Source organism: Chelonoidis abingdonii, chromosome 4, assembly GCF_003597395.2.
Source record: "Chelonoidis abingdonii isolate Lonesome George chromosome 4, CheloAbing_2.0, whole genome shotgun sequence".
NCBI lineage: Eukaryota > Metazoa > Chordata > Testudines > Testudinidae > Chelonoidis > Chelonoidis abingdonii.
The window spans coordinates 6,573,799-6,589,876 of NC_133772.1; the positions used below are offsets into that span (position 1 = coordinate 6,573,799).

The 16,078-nt window shown below is 55.3% G+C and overlaps 1 protein-coding gene across 1 annotated transcript; it reads left to right on the forward strand.

The window, feature by feature from the left end:
* The first annotated feature begins 1,810 nt into the window (after positions 1–1,810).
* On the forward strand, positions 1,811–12,487 carry CHURC1 (churchill domain containing 1). Its single transcript, XM_075064704.1, has 5 exons — positions 1,811–1,890; positions 2,782–2,934; positions 5,860–5,996; positions 8,523–8,593; positions 12,292–12,487. Exons 1-5 carry the CDS (start codon positions 1,811–1,813, stop codon positions 12,382–12,384), a joined length of 534 nt encoding a protein of 177 aa, XP_074920805.1. The 3' UTR covers positions 12,385–12,487.
* Positions 12,488–16,078: the final 3,591 nt, after the last annotated feature.

The following is a 16,078-nucleotide window of genomic DNA, read 5'->3' on the forward strand; positions in this document are numbered from 1 at the left end:
ACCCTAGAGCCTTCTGATTCTGTCATCTCTGAGCATCCCACTGTCGCCTGAATGTTTCTAAAAACACACGGTCAGAGACAGTAATGCCAGGGTAGGGATCCCACCAACTTCACCGTGGTCTTCCTAGAAACCCTAGCAAAGGGCAGCTCTGACTGATCACGCACTGGTCATCGCATCTTGCTGCAGCCAGGAGTTGGTACTACTGCGTGGAGAGGCAATGTAGACATGAACTCCGTCCCACAAGCTTAACTCTGCCCTCTGAGGCTGGCCAAAGTGATTTAGCCAGGGCTGCCCTGGAATTGGGAGTTCTCTTTTGGGGGAGTTATTAATTTCATTTGGGGGAGTCAGCAAGTTCTGAGTTCTGTGTAGATGTCCAAATATCAGGGGAGGGTTTGTTTGGGGGTGAGGGCGGTTTTCTCTTTGATTCTGTAATCAAAAAAAGAGATTTTTATCAGGTACTTCCCAAAACTCTTGCCTAAACAGGATCTATTTCAATTTGTATTCCATATATAAAAATAACAAACGTTAGCTGAAGCTTTGTGTCTTTGTTATCAAACGCTTGGCTTAGCGTTCACTGCCTTTGTTCCCTAGTGTGTTTTCACAGTATTGTTTCAAACAGCAGTATGTTAAAGTGCACTAGGGAACCTTTAGTGCGCACCAGCAGGGTCTACACACCAACTAATACACAGCACCCCTGTAGTCCGCGTTTATTGGCTAAACACCAATTCCATTTTTTGGGTATCTGGGGTGTCTTATCAGTGTTTCTTGGATAAAATCGCAAGGCCTACATACGGAAGGACAAAGTAAATGTGCCATCTGATGAGTTGTGCATTCTCTCATTGCTGTGCGTGCCCTTCACAGCGTAAGAGACAGCTGTACGGACTGGTGTAGAGATTAATTATGGTAGGTTGCCCCAGCCCATTCTGCAACCTGAGAGGTGCATCTGCAGCCAAAGGGATCCCGAACCCCCCATTCCTGAGCAGAGTTACATGGATTGTGTGAACAGAGGAGCACAATGCTTTCTTCCAGCCATGGGGATTTGTAGCATATATCACAGTGCACTACAGGGCAGATTTCGATCAGATCTCTGGACTGAGTTCCTCTGGGCCATGTCCACTGGCTCCTTCCATGACTTTGAGGGGCACTGTGCACTGCCAGGGGTTCTCTGCTCAGTGTCCCCCTCTGGCTCCCTCATTATTAACCTAATTTGAGGTGTGGGTCTAGTGTAGGGGTGCGCAATAATTTTTACAGGGGGGGCCACTCCATGAATTTTGGCCACACATTTCTACTATATCAATGGAGGGGGTGTGGGGTCTGGGAGAGAGTTTAGTGCAGGAGGGGGCTCCAGACTGGGGCAGGGGGTTGGGGTGCAGAAGGGGGTGCGAGGCGCAGGCTCTGGCTGGGAGGTGCTTACCACAGGTAGCTCCAGGCCAGTGGCACAGCAGGGCTCAGGCAGACTGCCTTTACGCCATGGCCCCACACTGCTCCCAGAAGTGGCTGCGACCAGCTGCTGCTGTCACATCTCTGCACACCCCTTGGGGGTTAGTGGGTCTCCACATGCTGCCCGAGCCCACAAGCACCACCCCGTAGTTCCCATTGGCTGGTTTCTGGCCAACAGGAGCTGTGCCAATGGTGCTGGGAGTGGGCACAGTGCAGGGAGCTGCCTGCCCACCCTGCCAGGGGCACACAGAGATGTGCCAAGAGCAGCCATCTACTTCCAGGAGTGGTGTGGCACCATGGCAGGCAGGCAGCCTGCCTGAGCGTCCCACTGTGCCATGGGACTTTTAGCAGCTCAGACTCGGAGATCGTGATGCGGCAGAGGAGACCGGACAGAAACATTAGTCATGGTGGGCCAGACAGACATGTTAAGTGGCCGGATTCAGGCCGCAGGCCGGATTTTGCCCACCCCAGTCTAGTGGTTCCTGCCCTTTAGCTGAGAGGCCAGGCCCTTAGTCTTGGGTGGGCTGAGCCCTGTCTGTCCCAGTCCTGTAACTCTAGGGGAGGGGGCTTGCCATGCCTTTGCTGCTGACACTTCTACTGGAAGAGAGGCTGGGGCTGCTGTTATAAGAACAAAAACAGGGATCGGGGCAGGGAAGCAGTTATGGGCACTGGTGCTGACACGGCAGAGCCCCTCCTGCTGCAGCTCTCCACACATACTGTGTGTCTTCACAGTCCTTAAACATGCACAGAGAGGCACACACCTTAAAGCCTTGCTTCAGCCTAGGGACAGCCCCACTCCACTGTCTAACACCTCTCCCCTTGCCCCACCCTGGCCCAAAGGCCACACCCCACTCCCCATAGGCCACGCCCCATTCCTAATAGACCCCCCCCACCTTGATGCTGCAGGCCACGTCCCACAGGCCACACCCCACTCCCAACAGACCACCCCCTGACCCTGCAGGCCACACCCCACTCCCCATAGGCCACGCCCCATTCCCAATAGACCCCCCCACCTTGATGCTGCAGGCCACGCCCCACAGGCCACACCCCACTCCCAACAGACCCCCCCCTGACCCTGCAGGCCACACCCCACTCCCCATAGGCCACGCCCCATTCCCAATAGACCCCCCCCACCTTGAATGCTTGCAGGCCACGCCCACAAGCAGCACTCCCTACCAAAGACACCCCACCGCACCCTGACCTACAGGCCACGCCCCACTCCCATAGGCCTCGCCCCACGTCTCCAACCCCACCCTAGGTCCTGACTGACTCTCCAGAGCCCAGTTCGGACTTCAGCCCCGCCCACACCCTCAGGCCTCGCCCACACCCCCGTCTCTCCAGGCCCCGCCCCTACATTCCTCCCGGTCGCGCGGGCCAGGGCTTGGCAGCTCTCGCGAGACGCGATGCTCTCCAGAAGCCGGAAGAGGCGGTGGTAGCGGCTGCGGCAGCGGCGTTATCATGTGTGGGTTGCGTGAGACCGAAGTACCCGTCCCGGTAAGGGGGCGGGGCCTGGAGCCGGGACTCCTGGGTTCTCTCCCAGCTCGGGGGGGGTTAGAGCGGGGCTGGAGCCGGACTCCTGGGTTCTCTCCCGACTCTGGGCGGGGGGATCTGTGTAAGAGGCGGGGCTGGAGCTAGGACTCCTGTTTCTCCCCAGCTCGGGGGGGCGTCTGGTGGGTTTAGAGCGGGCCTGGAGCCGGACTCCTGGTTTCTCTCCCTAGATCTGGGGATGGGGTCTGTGGACTAGAGGCGGGGCCTGAGCCGGGATCCTGGGTTCTCTCCCTAGATCTGGGGGGATGGGGTCTGGTGGGTTAGAGCGGGGCCTGGAGCCGGGACTCCTGGGTTCTCTCCCTAGATCTGGGGGGATGGGGTCTGGTGGGTTAGAGCAGGGGCTGGAGCCGGGACTCCTGGGTTCTCTCCCTAGATCTGGGGGGATGGGGTCTGGTGGGTTAGAGCAGGGGCTGGAGCCAGGACTCCTGGGTTCTGTTTCTGACTTGATACCTAGGGTGCGTTGCTTCCATCTCCCTCTGTAAAGTGCGCTCGCCCGCCCGCCCCGGGTACCTTTGGCACCCAGATGCACCCAGGGGTGCTGCTGGAACAGTTTTTATACGGGGGATGCTGAGAGCCATTGAACCAAATTGTAAGCCCTGTATGTAATGGAATCCACTTCAAGCCAGGGGGTGTGGCAGCACCCCCCACACCCATAGTTCCAGCACCTCTGGATGCACCCTGTGTGCAGCCCAGAGGAGTTGCCCTGCTCTCTGCTGGGTTTTAAGGGTGCGGTTTTCAGGCCTAACTGCTCCCACCAAAGTCACTGGTAAAACTCCTTGTGATTTTAATGAGTGCAGACCCAAGCTAACACCAGGTACTTCTGAAAATCCCTCCCTTGTCTGGACCTGCCAGGTGTCAGGATCCCTATGTCCCTGCATGGCCTGACACAGACTTCTGCTCATGTCATAGCAGGGGGGAAAGGCAGTGTGAAGCTGCCTAAGGGATAGGAAGTAATGCTGCAGACAATGCAATGCCCTTACATAAACCAGCCATGCCCCCGCCTCTGGAATAGTGTTACCTTGAAAAGAAAGGCGTACTGAGATGGTAACAAAAACAATGGGGGCATAGAAAGACTGATCTGTGAGGAGACTGAAAAGATGGGACAGTTTAGAGAGGAGTTAAGTGAGAGGGAACACAACTGAGATATGCAGAAATATTAACGATAAGAGAAGGCAAATCAGGGCCTTCTTTATAGTAACAAAAGAACATTCAATGGAGTTGAAATACAATAGATTTAAAATTATAAAAGGAAATAATTATGCTTTATAAAAATCCGTGGAACTCATTGCCAAAAAGTATTGCTGTGACTGAGAGCTTAGAGGATTTCAAAGAATTAGGCACATGGCTAATGAGCTTATACACAGTTATAGTAGAACCTCAGAGTTACGAACTGACCGGTCAACCACGCACCTTATTTGGAACCAGAAGTACGCAATCAGGCAGCAGCAGAGACGAAAAAAACCCCCAAAACAAAACACAAATACAGTTTGGTACTGTGTTAAATGTAAACTACTAAAAATATAAAGGAAAAGCAGTATTTTTCTTCTGTGTAGTAAATATTCAAAGCTGTATTAAGACAATGATCATCTGTAAACTTTTGAAAGAACAATCATAATGTTTTGTTCAGGGCTACAAACATTCCAGAGTTACGAGCAACCTCCATTCAGGTGTAGGGCTTTTCAGCCATAGATCTCAAAGCAGGTCAGTATCATTACTCCAATTTTACAGTTGGGGAAACTGAGGCACAGAGATTGACTTGATCTGCCCATGAAGGATATAAGCCCTCATGTTTCAAGGCATAAGCTGGTCACTGACTGACTGGATTATCATGAAACTCCACTCAGGGGAAAGTTATTCCCAAATTGGCTACTGCTGGCTTCCTTGCACTTTTCTCTGAAGTATGTGTTACTGGACTAGATGTCCCACTGATTCTGGGATGATATTTCAGATGTTCTTGTTTACCTCTGTGTTCTTACCTCCCCCTCTGTTATTCCAGACTCATTGAATGTACCAGTCTAGTACTGGGTACAAACGCCAAAGCAGTTCCCATCAGAGCGAGATCCCTGAGCTAGTCAGGGGAGGGAAGCTGAATCAGCCAGCAGCACCTGCCTGCCAGGAACGTTTATGTAGATGTGATTTGTTAGACATGGAACGTGGATGGCTCCAAGACACTCTGGTGGGATGGCTCCATGTTATGGGGCATTCTGAAGTCACCGGTGTCTTTCTTGCTCAGTTGCTGCTTTCCTGCTCTTGGATCTGAACACTCTCTCTTTCCGGGATCACTGCAACACTTTCTCCTGGGATCAGTGCAACACGTTCTCTCTCTCTCCCCACCCCACCACCACTTTTTTTAGGTACATAAAGAAAAAGTAAGCCATTAACTTTTACACAAGCTGGCTGGTCCCAGGTCATTGCTTCCTGAGTACCAGCTAAGACTGCACTATTGTCACCCTTCCCTTTGTTCCTCAGTGGTTTGAGCATTGGCCTGCTAAACCCACGGTTGTGAGTTCAATCCTTGAGGGCTCCATTTGGGGATTTAGTTGGGGATTGGCCCTGCTTTGAGCAGGGGGTTGGACTAGATGACCTCTTGAGGTCCCTTCCAACCCTGATATTCTATGATTCCTGCTCAGGAGCCTTCAGGGAAACTGCTGTGTCAGTTAGCAGCTGGTGAACAATTTGCCTCCCCGAACTCCCACATATTTCCTGCAGCAGGGGGGCGCACTCCACAGTTTGGGGACCACTGTCCTAGCCCTTGCATGTGCTGTCAGTAATTTCCACTAAATACAACGTTGGGACAAATTGAAGGGGCAGGGGTGGGTGTTTGACAATAGCATAGGAACGGAGGTGGATAGGTTTCCTCTCAATACTGTAGGGTAACACCTGCCTGGAGAATGGATCTTTCCTGCTCAACTACGTGGGGTGTGTGGAGTGCAACAAGAGGGACTTTGTGCTGATCGCAAACAGAACAATGGAGGAGGAGGATGGAGAAGAAATCATCACTTATGACCGTAAGGAGTTCCCCTTGTTTGTCCCCTCCACTGAGTGTGCGCAGAGCCACAGGCTTTAGGAACCTGAACTGCAGAGGGGGTGAGGCGTTATGTTTGATGATTATTATACCTGTTGTGGGGAGGGACAGAGTTTAGTACTTGACTTGAAAAAGTGACCAGACATCTCTTAGCCAGAGGGTAGTAGGAAGGATGGCTGAGGCTCCCTAAAGAGATCTAAGGCAGTGACCCAGGTCCCCAGCTGTGGGGAAGGAGGGGGTTGCTGACATTTCTACTTTGCTGCTATCCTGTGACCTTCCTCATGAGCTTCGCTTTCACATAAGTCCCTGGCTGGAAAGCGTCTAAGGCCTTGTCTACCCACAAAAGTTGTACAGCTTAAATTATCCCAGTGGGGTTCCTATACCAGTTGCTGAGGGTTAAAGCCAGACAAATTCAAAATTGCCAATAAGGCCCACATTTCTAACCAGGCCATCGGAGGAGCCAAGGGAAGGGGTCGCTGCTCCTTCTCAAAGGCTTCAGATCCAGACTGGAGGCCTTTCGGGAAGATCTGTTTTAGCCAAACACAAGTTACTGGGCTCAGTCCAGAGAGAACGGAGTGAAATTCTCTGTCCTGGGCTATACTGGAGGTCAGGTGAGATGATCTAATGGACCCACCTGGCCGTAAGCTAGGAATCTATAACTGGGCACACCCGCTAGCGTGGGTGCAGATATACCAGTACAAAGGTGTTTATACCAGTATAGCGCATCTCTCCGAGAAAGGGAAGGATCTGTTCTGGTATAACGGTCTACATGAGGGGTTGTATCAGTAGAAATATGTTGGTTTAAAAAAAAAAATCACATCCCCTAGCCAACCTAGTTACAGCAGTACAAAAACTGTGGTGTGGCTACAGCCAGGTAAGCTTGTGCTTAACTGTTCTCAGAATCCGGGCCTAAGGCTGGAGCTCCCCTCCCTACTCCAGTGCTGGAGGAGTCTCTGTTACTGTACGCTCCCCCCTCACCCTGCAACCTCTCCGCTGCGCTGCTGCTGCTAAGACAAGGCTGGTCTCCAGAATCTCTCCCCTGCCTGTTTGTGTGTGTCATCCTCACCTGTGATTAGCTCCAAGGCCTGCCTCTGCTGCTCCCAAGATACCTTGCGTGAAATTGATGTGATTCTGGATAGCTTCACTAATCCTCATAGTGTGAACAGCTGCCGTGAAACTGACCAGAGTCTTGTGAATGTCAATCTACTGCTGCTCACAGCAGCTGAGGAACCCGAGCTAACTGCCTGCAAAGGCAGGGAAGCAGCTCTGTATCTGTTCACATTTTGCAACCATGCCAGGTTAATGTTTTGTTTTTAGAGCCTAAATTCTCCAGCAGTTGATATCTTAGCTCTCCCTAATCACCAGAGTAAACCTCCTGCTTGCCACCTGTATCAAATTTTTTTTTTTTTTTAAGCCAGGCAGAATGTGAGGAAAAAGGGCTGAAGGGATGTGGAGAGAATGGGGTTGTGTTTGATTATCAGTATCACTGTTTCTTTTAAAATGCAGGAAAGAGTTCTCAGCTTGGCATTTGTTAATATATGTTACATTTACACTCTTTCCATCTGCACTGGTGCTCGTGGAAGGCCCTAAATTGACCCCCCTGGATTCTAAAATCCAGTGACAGTCCAGACTTCTCCCTGGACCCCAACCACCAGGGAACCTCTGCAGGGCTAAAAGAATCATTAGTCCTAACCCATTCAGCGCCTTGGCCTCCCGGCTGAGACTGAGGTGTGGATGGTTTTTGCAAGGTGGCTTTAGCTTATGCCCCTCAACTCATTTCATAGAGGCCTACAAATAGCCACAAGCTGGAAACGATTTCTGCAGGATTTAAACGGCCAAGTTAATGACTTTGGTGGCGCTCCAGCCAGTTGCAGGGTCAGAGCCATAGTTGCGCTTGAGCGTGACTAGATGAAATAAACGTGCTTTGTAGGTTGACGCAGGAGATGAGTGGGAATGGTTAAAGGTGACGTGTTTCCATTAGCCCCCTGAGTTTATGCAGTGCCTTTCCCCAGTGATTACGGGACCCAATGAGCGTGCGGATTTGGGGAATATCGGGGAGTGAACGGTCTCCTTTTCTGTTCAATGGCCAGGCTCTGATGGTTAGAAAAGTTAACTACTTTTGAACGATGTGCCCTGCTCCTAGCCAAAAATGGCCCAGGCCCTTACAGCAAAGGTGAAACGTTATGTAGTAAGACACATTCTCCAGGCATTTGTGGGGCTGTGAAATACAAATTTTTGAATTGCTTTGGTGAATCCACAGGATGTACTGGAAAACTGGGGTGGATCTAGCCATCGGGGAGCCAGAGATATTTGGCTGTGCCTCTAAGACGACCGCTGCCCTCTTGGACCAGAAGGGCTTTTTGTCACTGACGCAGGGTAGCAGGTCCTTGATCTCAGATCAGTGCAATTTTCAGTCAGAAGAAACAAGACTTTCCCTGCCCCAAGTTGTGGTAAGTGAGGTTTCCCTCCAAGCAGGCGATCCCTTGTGAATCTCTGGTTTTCCTTCCAGATGTGTGTAAGAACTGTCATCACATGATAGCCAGGCACGAATACACATTCAGCGTGGTGGACGATTACCAGGTATGTTGTCTTGCAAGCTGTCATGGAGCCCCAAGATCAGTGCTACGGCCATAGGTGCCGATTCTGTGGGTTCTCCGGGGCTGGAGCACCCAAGGGGAAAAATCAGTGAGTGCAGCTCCCTGCTCCCCCCCGCCCCAGCTCACCTCTGCTCCACCTCCTCCCCTGAGCATGCCACAGCCCCGCTTCTCCTCCTAGCTCCCAGTGCTTGCTGCCATGAAACAGTTGTTGGGAGCTGGGAGGAGCCGGGGCCAGGATTTGGGGAAGGAGTCCAATAGGGAGAGAGAGGGGGTGGAGTTGGGGCAGGGACTTTGGGGAAGGGGTTGGAATGGGGGCGGGGCAGGGGTAGAGTCAGGGCAGGGCTGGGGGCCAGCACCCACCGGCCCCAGGAAAAGTTCACCGCCTCCTTTGACTGCACCTTTGCAGCTCCAACCCTCCTGTGTCACACCATGAGCTCTGCCCAGCACGTCCAACTGAGCCAGACCCCTGGGAGAGGCTTGGCCCCTCTTCAGGGACTGTGCACCTCAGCAGTATCTGTGGTGACCCTCAGTGTTATCAAAACAGCTGGATTCGGCAGTCAGCTGTTACCCAGCACAGGAGGGCCATAGGTGAGCACAGAGAAGTGAAGGTTAAAGCATGGCCCAAGTCCGTCCTGCTCAGGCCAGAGCCCAGCCAAGCTGTGGTGAACACCTCTGTTCAGGCTCTGTCTCAGTCTGACCTCCCTGGTCAGTTCCCAGGTGAGAGCCCCGACTCCTTCCCACAGCCAACTCCTAACCCCACCTTCCCAGCCCTTTGTTCTCCAGCTGGGGGGGTTTGCTCAGCCTCCCTGCTGAGCAGTGGGGAAATCCATCCTCCTCTGGGGCACAGGTTGCTAGGTGTCTGTGTCCTGGTGCTTGGCTTTCCCACTGGTTTCTTGGATTCTTCACTGATGGGGGTGAGCCTCAGCCAGTCCTTCTTAACAACCCATTCAGGCTGATGGAGCTGCTCAGGGTCTGAGGTTCCTAAACCGATGCGTCCGCAAGCTGAAGTTCAGCACTTTTCTGTTCCAAACCTGGAGTTGCTGGCGTGTTTCCAGTGGCCGCCCCCTGGAGGCTGCTGCTAGCCACAGCCCTTGCACTGCCAGGTCCTGAGTACCTGGAGGCCTCTATAAAGTTGATCCCTGCTCTGCTTTTCGAGGGGCTGGACTGCCGGTCCATCTCAGGGGCTGTCGTCTGAATCAGCCCTGGCCAGCGTTGGGCAGTCCCAGTGTCTGTGGGTGGGAGCGAGTCTGACTCCTTTTGGAACTGGCTTTGGATAAGTGAAAACAAGGCCAGCGGCTTGCAGTCTGTGCTGCGAAAAACTCCAGCGGCCTTTGCCTTCCCGCCTTGTGGTGGTTGTACCTGCATTGCCCGGTGCGGGACGGAACTGCCTGTCGGTCCCTTGGCGAGCCGCTGCGGAGAGTAAGACTAGCCGTCGGCAACTCCTGCTGAAAGTGTGAGCACCGGTTGGGGAGATGCAGCCGTGGACTTCAGGGGTGCTGCCATTGTGAAGCAAAAGAGAGCGTTGAAAAGTTACCATGCTTATCAGTCAGATCCCCTGTGTCATGTCCCAGGAGGTATAACTAGGAGGAGTGGGGTTAGGGGAAAGGAAAATGGAGCTAGTTACATTCCTTAAGCTTTTAATCCTGACACCTCCATTAAGGAAGCATCACGTGTCCTGGTCCATATTTAATGATTTGTGAGACCTGCAATCCTGTAACGATTTGAACCAGAAATCTGAGAGCAAACGCTGCTTCCCACACCAGGTCTTGGCAAGGGGGCTCACCTGAGCAGCGTGTGTTTTAATGCAGCCAAAGGCAAGATCAGACAACTAGGAACAAGGAGTCTAGGTTGCACCTATGGAATGGGGACCTGCATCCTGGAAAGCCTTCGCACTCCTAGTGCAAACCAGGTGGCTGAGTCCCAGCACAGTGCCGCAGCCGAGGTGGTGTGCAGGATCCTTCGGCGTGCGAGCTGGGGACTATCCAACACAAGTAAGGAGGTGATGTGACCTCTTTGGCATTGGAGAGACTGTGCCCAGTGCTGCACGGAGGATGTTACAAAGGGGACAGGGCTCAGAAGAGAGCTAAGAGGAATCTTCAAGCTCTGAAAAACCTGCCTTCTAGAGAGAGACTTAAAGGAACCCAATCTGTTCAGTTTAGCTGAGAGGTGACTTGATCACACTTCCAGGGAGGAGATTTCTGCTAGCAGGGAGCTCTGTGATCTACCAGAGACTGGCCGAGCGTGATCCAGGGCTAGGAGCTGAAGGAAGGCACGTTCAGACTAGAGATAAGGTGCCAGTATTTAACAGGGAGGGACGTTAACCATCAGAACCACTGACCCCGAGACGGGGCAGGTCTTCCATCACATGGCGTTTGTAAATCCAGGCTGCATTGTCTCTCTCAAGCTCTGCTCCGGCTCAGACCGGAGTTCTGGTCTGGACGCAGCAGTCACTGGGGGAGGCTCTCTGGCCTGGCTTATACAGGAGGCAGAACAGTCCCTTCTGGGCTTGAAATGTCCAAGGGCAAGTCCCTTTTCTTGCTTGCGTCCGTCCCCAAAGCCCTGGTCAGTAGCTGTGCTCCGGCTGGCGGGTGCTCTGCATGCCCTGATTGGGTTAATCCATTCCCCTCGCTGGGGCGAGCGGAGCCCTGATCTTGCTCGGAGCTGCTAGTACTGAGGCAGCGATGCCCAGCGAATGTGCTGCTCTGCCTGCCTGGCATTGCGGGGTAGGGCTGGTCGGTTTGGCTGTAGAGTGAGAGGACAGTGCTGATAAAGGGAGGATGGAGACAGCCTGCTGTGGACTCGTCTCCCCGGGGGAGCCGTGGGTGCTGCAGCTCTTGGGATGTTTGAAACAAGAGCGACTACCCCAGTGACTGTGGGAGAGGGAGCAATCCAGCCCTCGCCCTGGGGAGAAACCCGAGGGCTCTGTAGGTCTGGTCACCGGTGAGGCCTTTCGAAGCCCTCGCTCAGGGCCAAGTGCCCAGTCGTCTCTGGCTCTGGTGCACAGCAAAGCTGAGTGATAGTGGGGAGGCAGGTTTCCTACTGCCACAGCCATGCTCTGCTGGTCCATTGCAGCCCAGTCTGGGCAAAGGACTTTCCTTGATCTCTCAGGCCAGCCTATAAGAGTCCCTTGCCAGCATGACTCTCGGTTGGGCGCCCTGCTGTGCTGCATTGGAAGGGACTGAACGCTGTGTCGCCATGTGGCAGGGTTGGCACCTGCGCCCCACTGTGGCAGTGTTCATCTGGCCTCAGTTTCCCTCCAGGTCTTCACTGGTCAGCGGCCATCTCTGGTCTGGTCTGGTGCCGTGGTGGCTCAGCCCTCTGGCTAAATCACACCAACGCTCTACCCCTGCGGGGGTATCCAAGTTGCAAAACAAATACAAGGAACTCAGAAAGGAGGGTCAGCTGGGGCTGGACCCCCATCCTACTCAGGGTCCTTTTTCTTGTTAACACTTGCCTGGGCTCCCAGCTTCAGGCCCAGCCCCACTTCCTAAGGGAGGCGCTGACCTGCACCCAGTGAGAGCTGGAGAGCTCCGTTTTAGCTCCTCCCTCCAGGCCTGAATCTTGGCCAGGGTGTAGGTGCGTTTCCCATCTCACACACGTCCGGGACAAAGGATTCCCAGCCCTGCACCTGGAAGCGAGCGCCCCCTTGTCCCTGCGTGAGCGCCCTCTGTCTTGTTGCAGGAGTACACCATGCTGTGCCTGTTGTGCGGCAGGGCCGAGGACTCCGTCAGCATCCTGCCCGACGACCCTCGCCAGGTGGCCCCCTTGTTCTGAAGCTTCAGCCACCGCCTCGGGCTGGGTTTCCATCCAGCCTCGCTAGACTGTTGACAGAGCGATGACGGGTTACAGTCATTAAAAAGGTGCCCTGTGTTGTGAACGTGAGTCGCCCCACGGTCCGGCACCCTGCTCCTCCCCAGACTTGGCATCAGAGAGGCTCAGGACCCTGGCCTGGAGGAATGAGGGGGGCGTAAGCCAGGCTGCTTGGCGGACTGGTACTGTGCTGGGGAGCATGCCGAGGGGCAGGGAGGGGACGGTGCTTGGCACAAACCAAGGTAACAGCTGCTGTCATGTCCGTGGTGCCCGGCCTGGGATCCCACCCCTGGAAGGAAATTTTACAGCTGACGCACAGGGGCACTGCGTGGATCTATAGTTTCTAATGAAATTAGACCCGGCTGACAGTAGCAGAGCCCCACGAAGCACACCCCTTCGTGCCCCTCATAGGAGCCCGGAGGCTGGTACACCTGCTCTTTGCCCAGCTGTCCCTGTGGTCGCGCGGAATCCTCCCCCACGCCGTGGCCCAGGACCACGCAAACTGGGCCCAGATTAGAGCCATAGCAGGAGTTGTGCCAGCAGCTGTGGCCAGGCTGCTTGGGCTAACAAGCAAAGTTTCTTGCCTAGAGCCTGTAGTCTCCCTCTGAATGGAAGGGGAAGGTGGCTCCGGATCTCCTGGCCAGCCTTCGCTGAGGGGCGTCCAGTGCTGCTGGCTCTCCTGGGGGTGACCGGCTGCAGCGTGGTGGTCCCCTTTGGAGAAGAGCACCGCAGATGAGTTGTTCTTGTGCATGGGTGGGTAATAAACTGGGAGAGCTTTGGGGCAGTGGTGGTGTCTTCAGAGGCGTCTGTCCCATGTCTAGCACAGTGGGGCCCCGATCATGCCTGGCGCTGCTGCAGCCTCTCAGTGCCACCTGCAGCCAGCCCAGCCCCTGGGGAGTGGGGATTTCTCCAGGAACTGACTCATCCCCGCAGAGGCCTGCTCTCCTTTATAGCTCGCTTCCCCCCTCTGGGCTCTGGTGAGTCAGCCCTTCTGCTGCCTCTTGTCCTGCTCACCGGTAGGGCAAAGAGCAGGGCCTGTCGATTGCAGCGTTTGCTGACTACTGCCTTGCCAACACGGGGTGCAATGGACACGTCTGTTTGCCGTGCTGCTGGGAGACCAGTGAGGGGCCCTGGCCCCTGCTGCAGGATCCTGATTGCTTCCCACAAAGCCCCAGAGGTTTGCTCCTAGGGCAGGTTCTGGGCTAGATGGAATGAAATTCCTGGGTGGGTTTGTTGGTGCAGTTGTTCATGACAGGGACTTACTGGGCTGTTTCCTGTGCCCTCTGGCAGAGGAAAAGGGGCTGTGCTGAGTGAGGTGCCCACACCTGTTCCACCCTGGCAAGGGGGTGGGGGGCAGGCAGTGAAATGGGTGATGTATCACAGAAGGAAGCCACACGGATCCACAGCATTAGACCCAGCTGGCTCCCTGCCGCGAGCCATGGCCACCATTGCAGAGGAAGTGAAGGCACAGCAGTGCAGTCTCCTCTGGCCCTGCACCCTGAGGGGCGGCCAAGGCTGGGCCTTTCTGTGCTGCCCCATGGGAGGACCCCACCCTGGGCACTGGGAGCACCCTGCACACGAGTGACTAGCTGGGTGCTTTTGCTTGGCTTTAATACGGAGTGCCTTGCTGGGGCATTTCCACCAGCCATCGTACGGAGGAGTCTCCAGAAGCATCACACACAGACACACCCCGTTACAGCTGGGGTGACAAGCAGGAAAGTGGCTTGTCAAAGGTCACCCAGCAGCAGCACCAGGGATTGCCTGGAGAGGGGTCAGAAGAGTGACCAAGGAGGCTCTGAGGACTGCAGGTGGGCTAGTTTCTCCAGGAGGAATCGTAGAATATCAGGGTTGGAAGGGACCTCAGGAGGTCATCTAGTCCAACCCTCTGTTCAAAGCAGGGCCAATCCTCAGACAGGTTTTTGCCCCAGATCCCTAAATGGTCCCCTCAAGCATTGAGCTCACAACCCTGGGTTTAGCAGGCCAGTGATTGCGCTCTCAGGCGCTGTTACACTAAGTGCTGCATATACACAGCGGAAGATGCTGTCTTCCCCATAGGGCTCGTGCTGAAGGCAAAGAGTGGGGAAACTGAGGTGTTGAGCAGGGCTGTTGCTTTGCGGCAGAGCTGGGGTTAGAACCCAGGTCTTCTGAGTCCTAGCCCAGTGCGCTAGCCACTAGACCACACCACAGCTCCCAGCACAAGATGCCATCAGTGACTCCCACCCTAGGCACGGAGCCAACTTGGCTGCCATGGGCTGTGGATGGAGGCAGGGCAGGTGGGAGGGGGTGTGGCTAGAGCAGACCTACCCCCTGCAAAGCACCATGGGGTCATGGCAGCAGGGACACAAGTTGAGCTGCCTTAGTTGGTGCCAGGAGCCACCCAGGCCCTTGAATTGGGCAGGGAATCTGCCCCTGAGGCTCTTTGTAGCCTGAGGTGGCATCGCTGTGTTGGTCACGCCTGGGGTGGCTCCCTCCCAGCAATGGGCTCAGTCTCTCGGCAGCCTCAGGCAGCATCAGTCCCACTCGGGGCGTGTCTCTGAGGCTCTGCACACCCAGTGGGGCTGGGGCTGTAATTCTGCCTTGACCCGCAGCAAGGAACAAATCCCTGGCCTGGGGCGGGCAAAGAGGGCCCAGCAATAGGCTCGGTCTGACACGGGCAGTTCCAGCCATCCCAGAGCAGGCCAGATGGGCCCCACAGGTGGCAGAGCCGCTCACTGATGCCCCTGTGAGGGCTTGTGGCATGGGGAAGCAGCTCCTCCTGAAAGGCAGGTCCTCAGCTGTCGATGTGGGGAGTGCCCTACCAGATAGGAAGCTGGCAGAGGAATGAAAGCCCATGGGAGGGGGTAACTTCCTGGTCTCTTCCAGTGCAGGGGGTGGAGAAGGCAGACGCACTTCCCCTCACAGAGGCTGAGCTCCCCACCCCCAGCCACTTGTCAGGGGGCTTCCTGAATTGGGGCCCAGTGCCCCCACGTGGCCTGATGCTTTGCAGAGGGGCTGGGTTTGCTGTTGGGGATGCCTCCTCCTGCACAGCTGGGACTGCTCCAGGGCATGGCAGAGGGGCCGGTTGCCATGAGGCATTGCAGAGGGGCATGTTGCCATGAGGCACAGCCCCCAACCTGGGCTTTTCCTTCGGCATTGCAGAGGGGCAGGTTACCATGGGTCACGGCCCCCAGCTGGGTTGCTCCCGGAGCATTGCAGAGGGGTTGGTTGCTGTGGGGCACGGCCCCCAGCTGGGGCTGTTTCTGGTGTGTGGCAGAGGGGTGGGTTGCTGTGGGGCACGGCCCCCAGCTGGGCTGTTCCCCGGGCATTGCAGAGGGGCAGGTTGCAGTGGGGCACAACCCCAGCTGGGCTGAGATCTTTGACGTCTCTGGGCCCCTGCTCACAAAGAGCTGTGAACCCGCTTTGCGACGAGGGGCACCTGCCCTCGCAGCCATTTTAATGGGTGAGGCCCCTTTAGGCAGGAGGAATATTGACATGCCCTGCCAGCCCTTTGCCCAGCTCGCTGCCCTGGGCACCCACCACTCTGTACCGGGCTCCCTCCAACACAGCCCCCATGGGCGTTCAGGCTCTGCCAGTCACCCCCTCCCCCATCCGCCACCCCTGCTGCAGCAAGGGCTTAGGGCCCTCTGCCAACACGGTGGAGGCTGGCGCAGGACCCGAG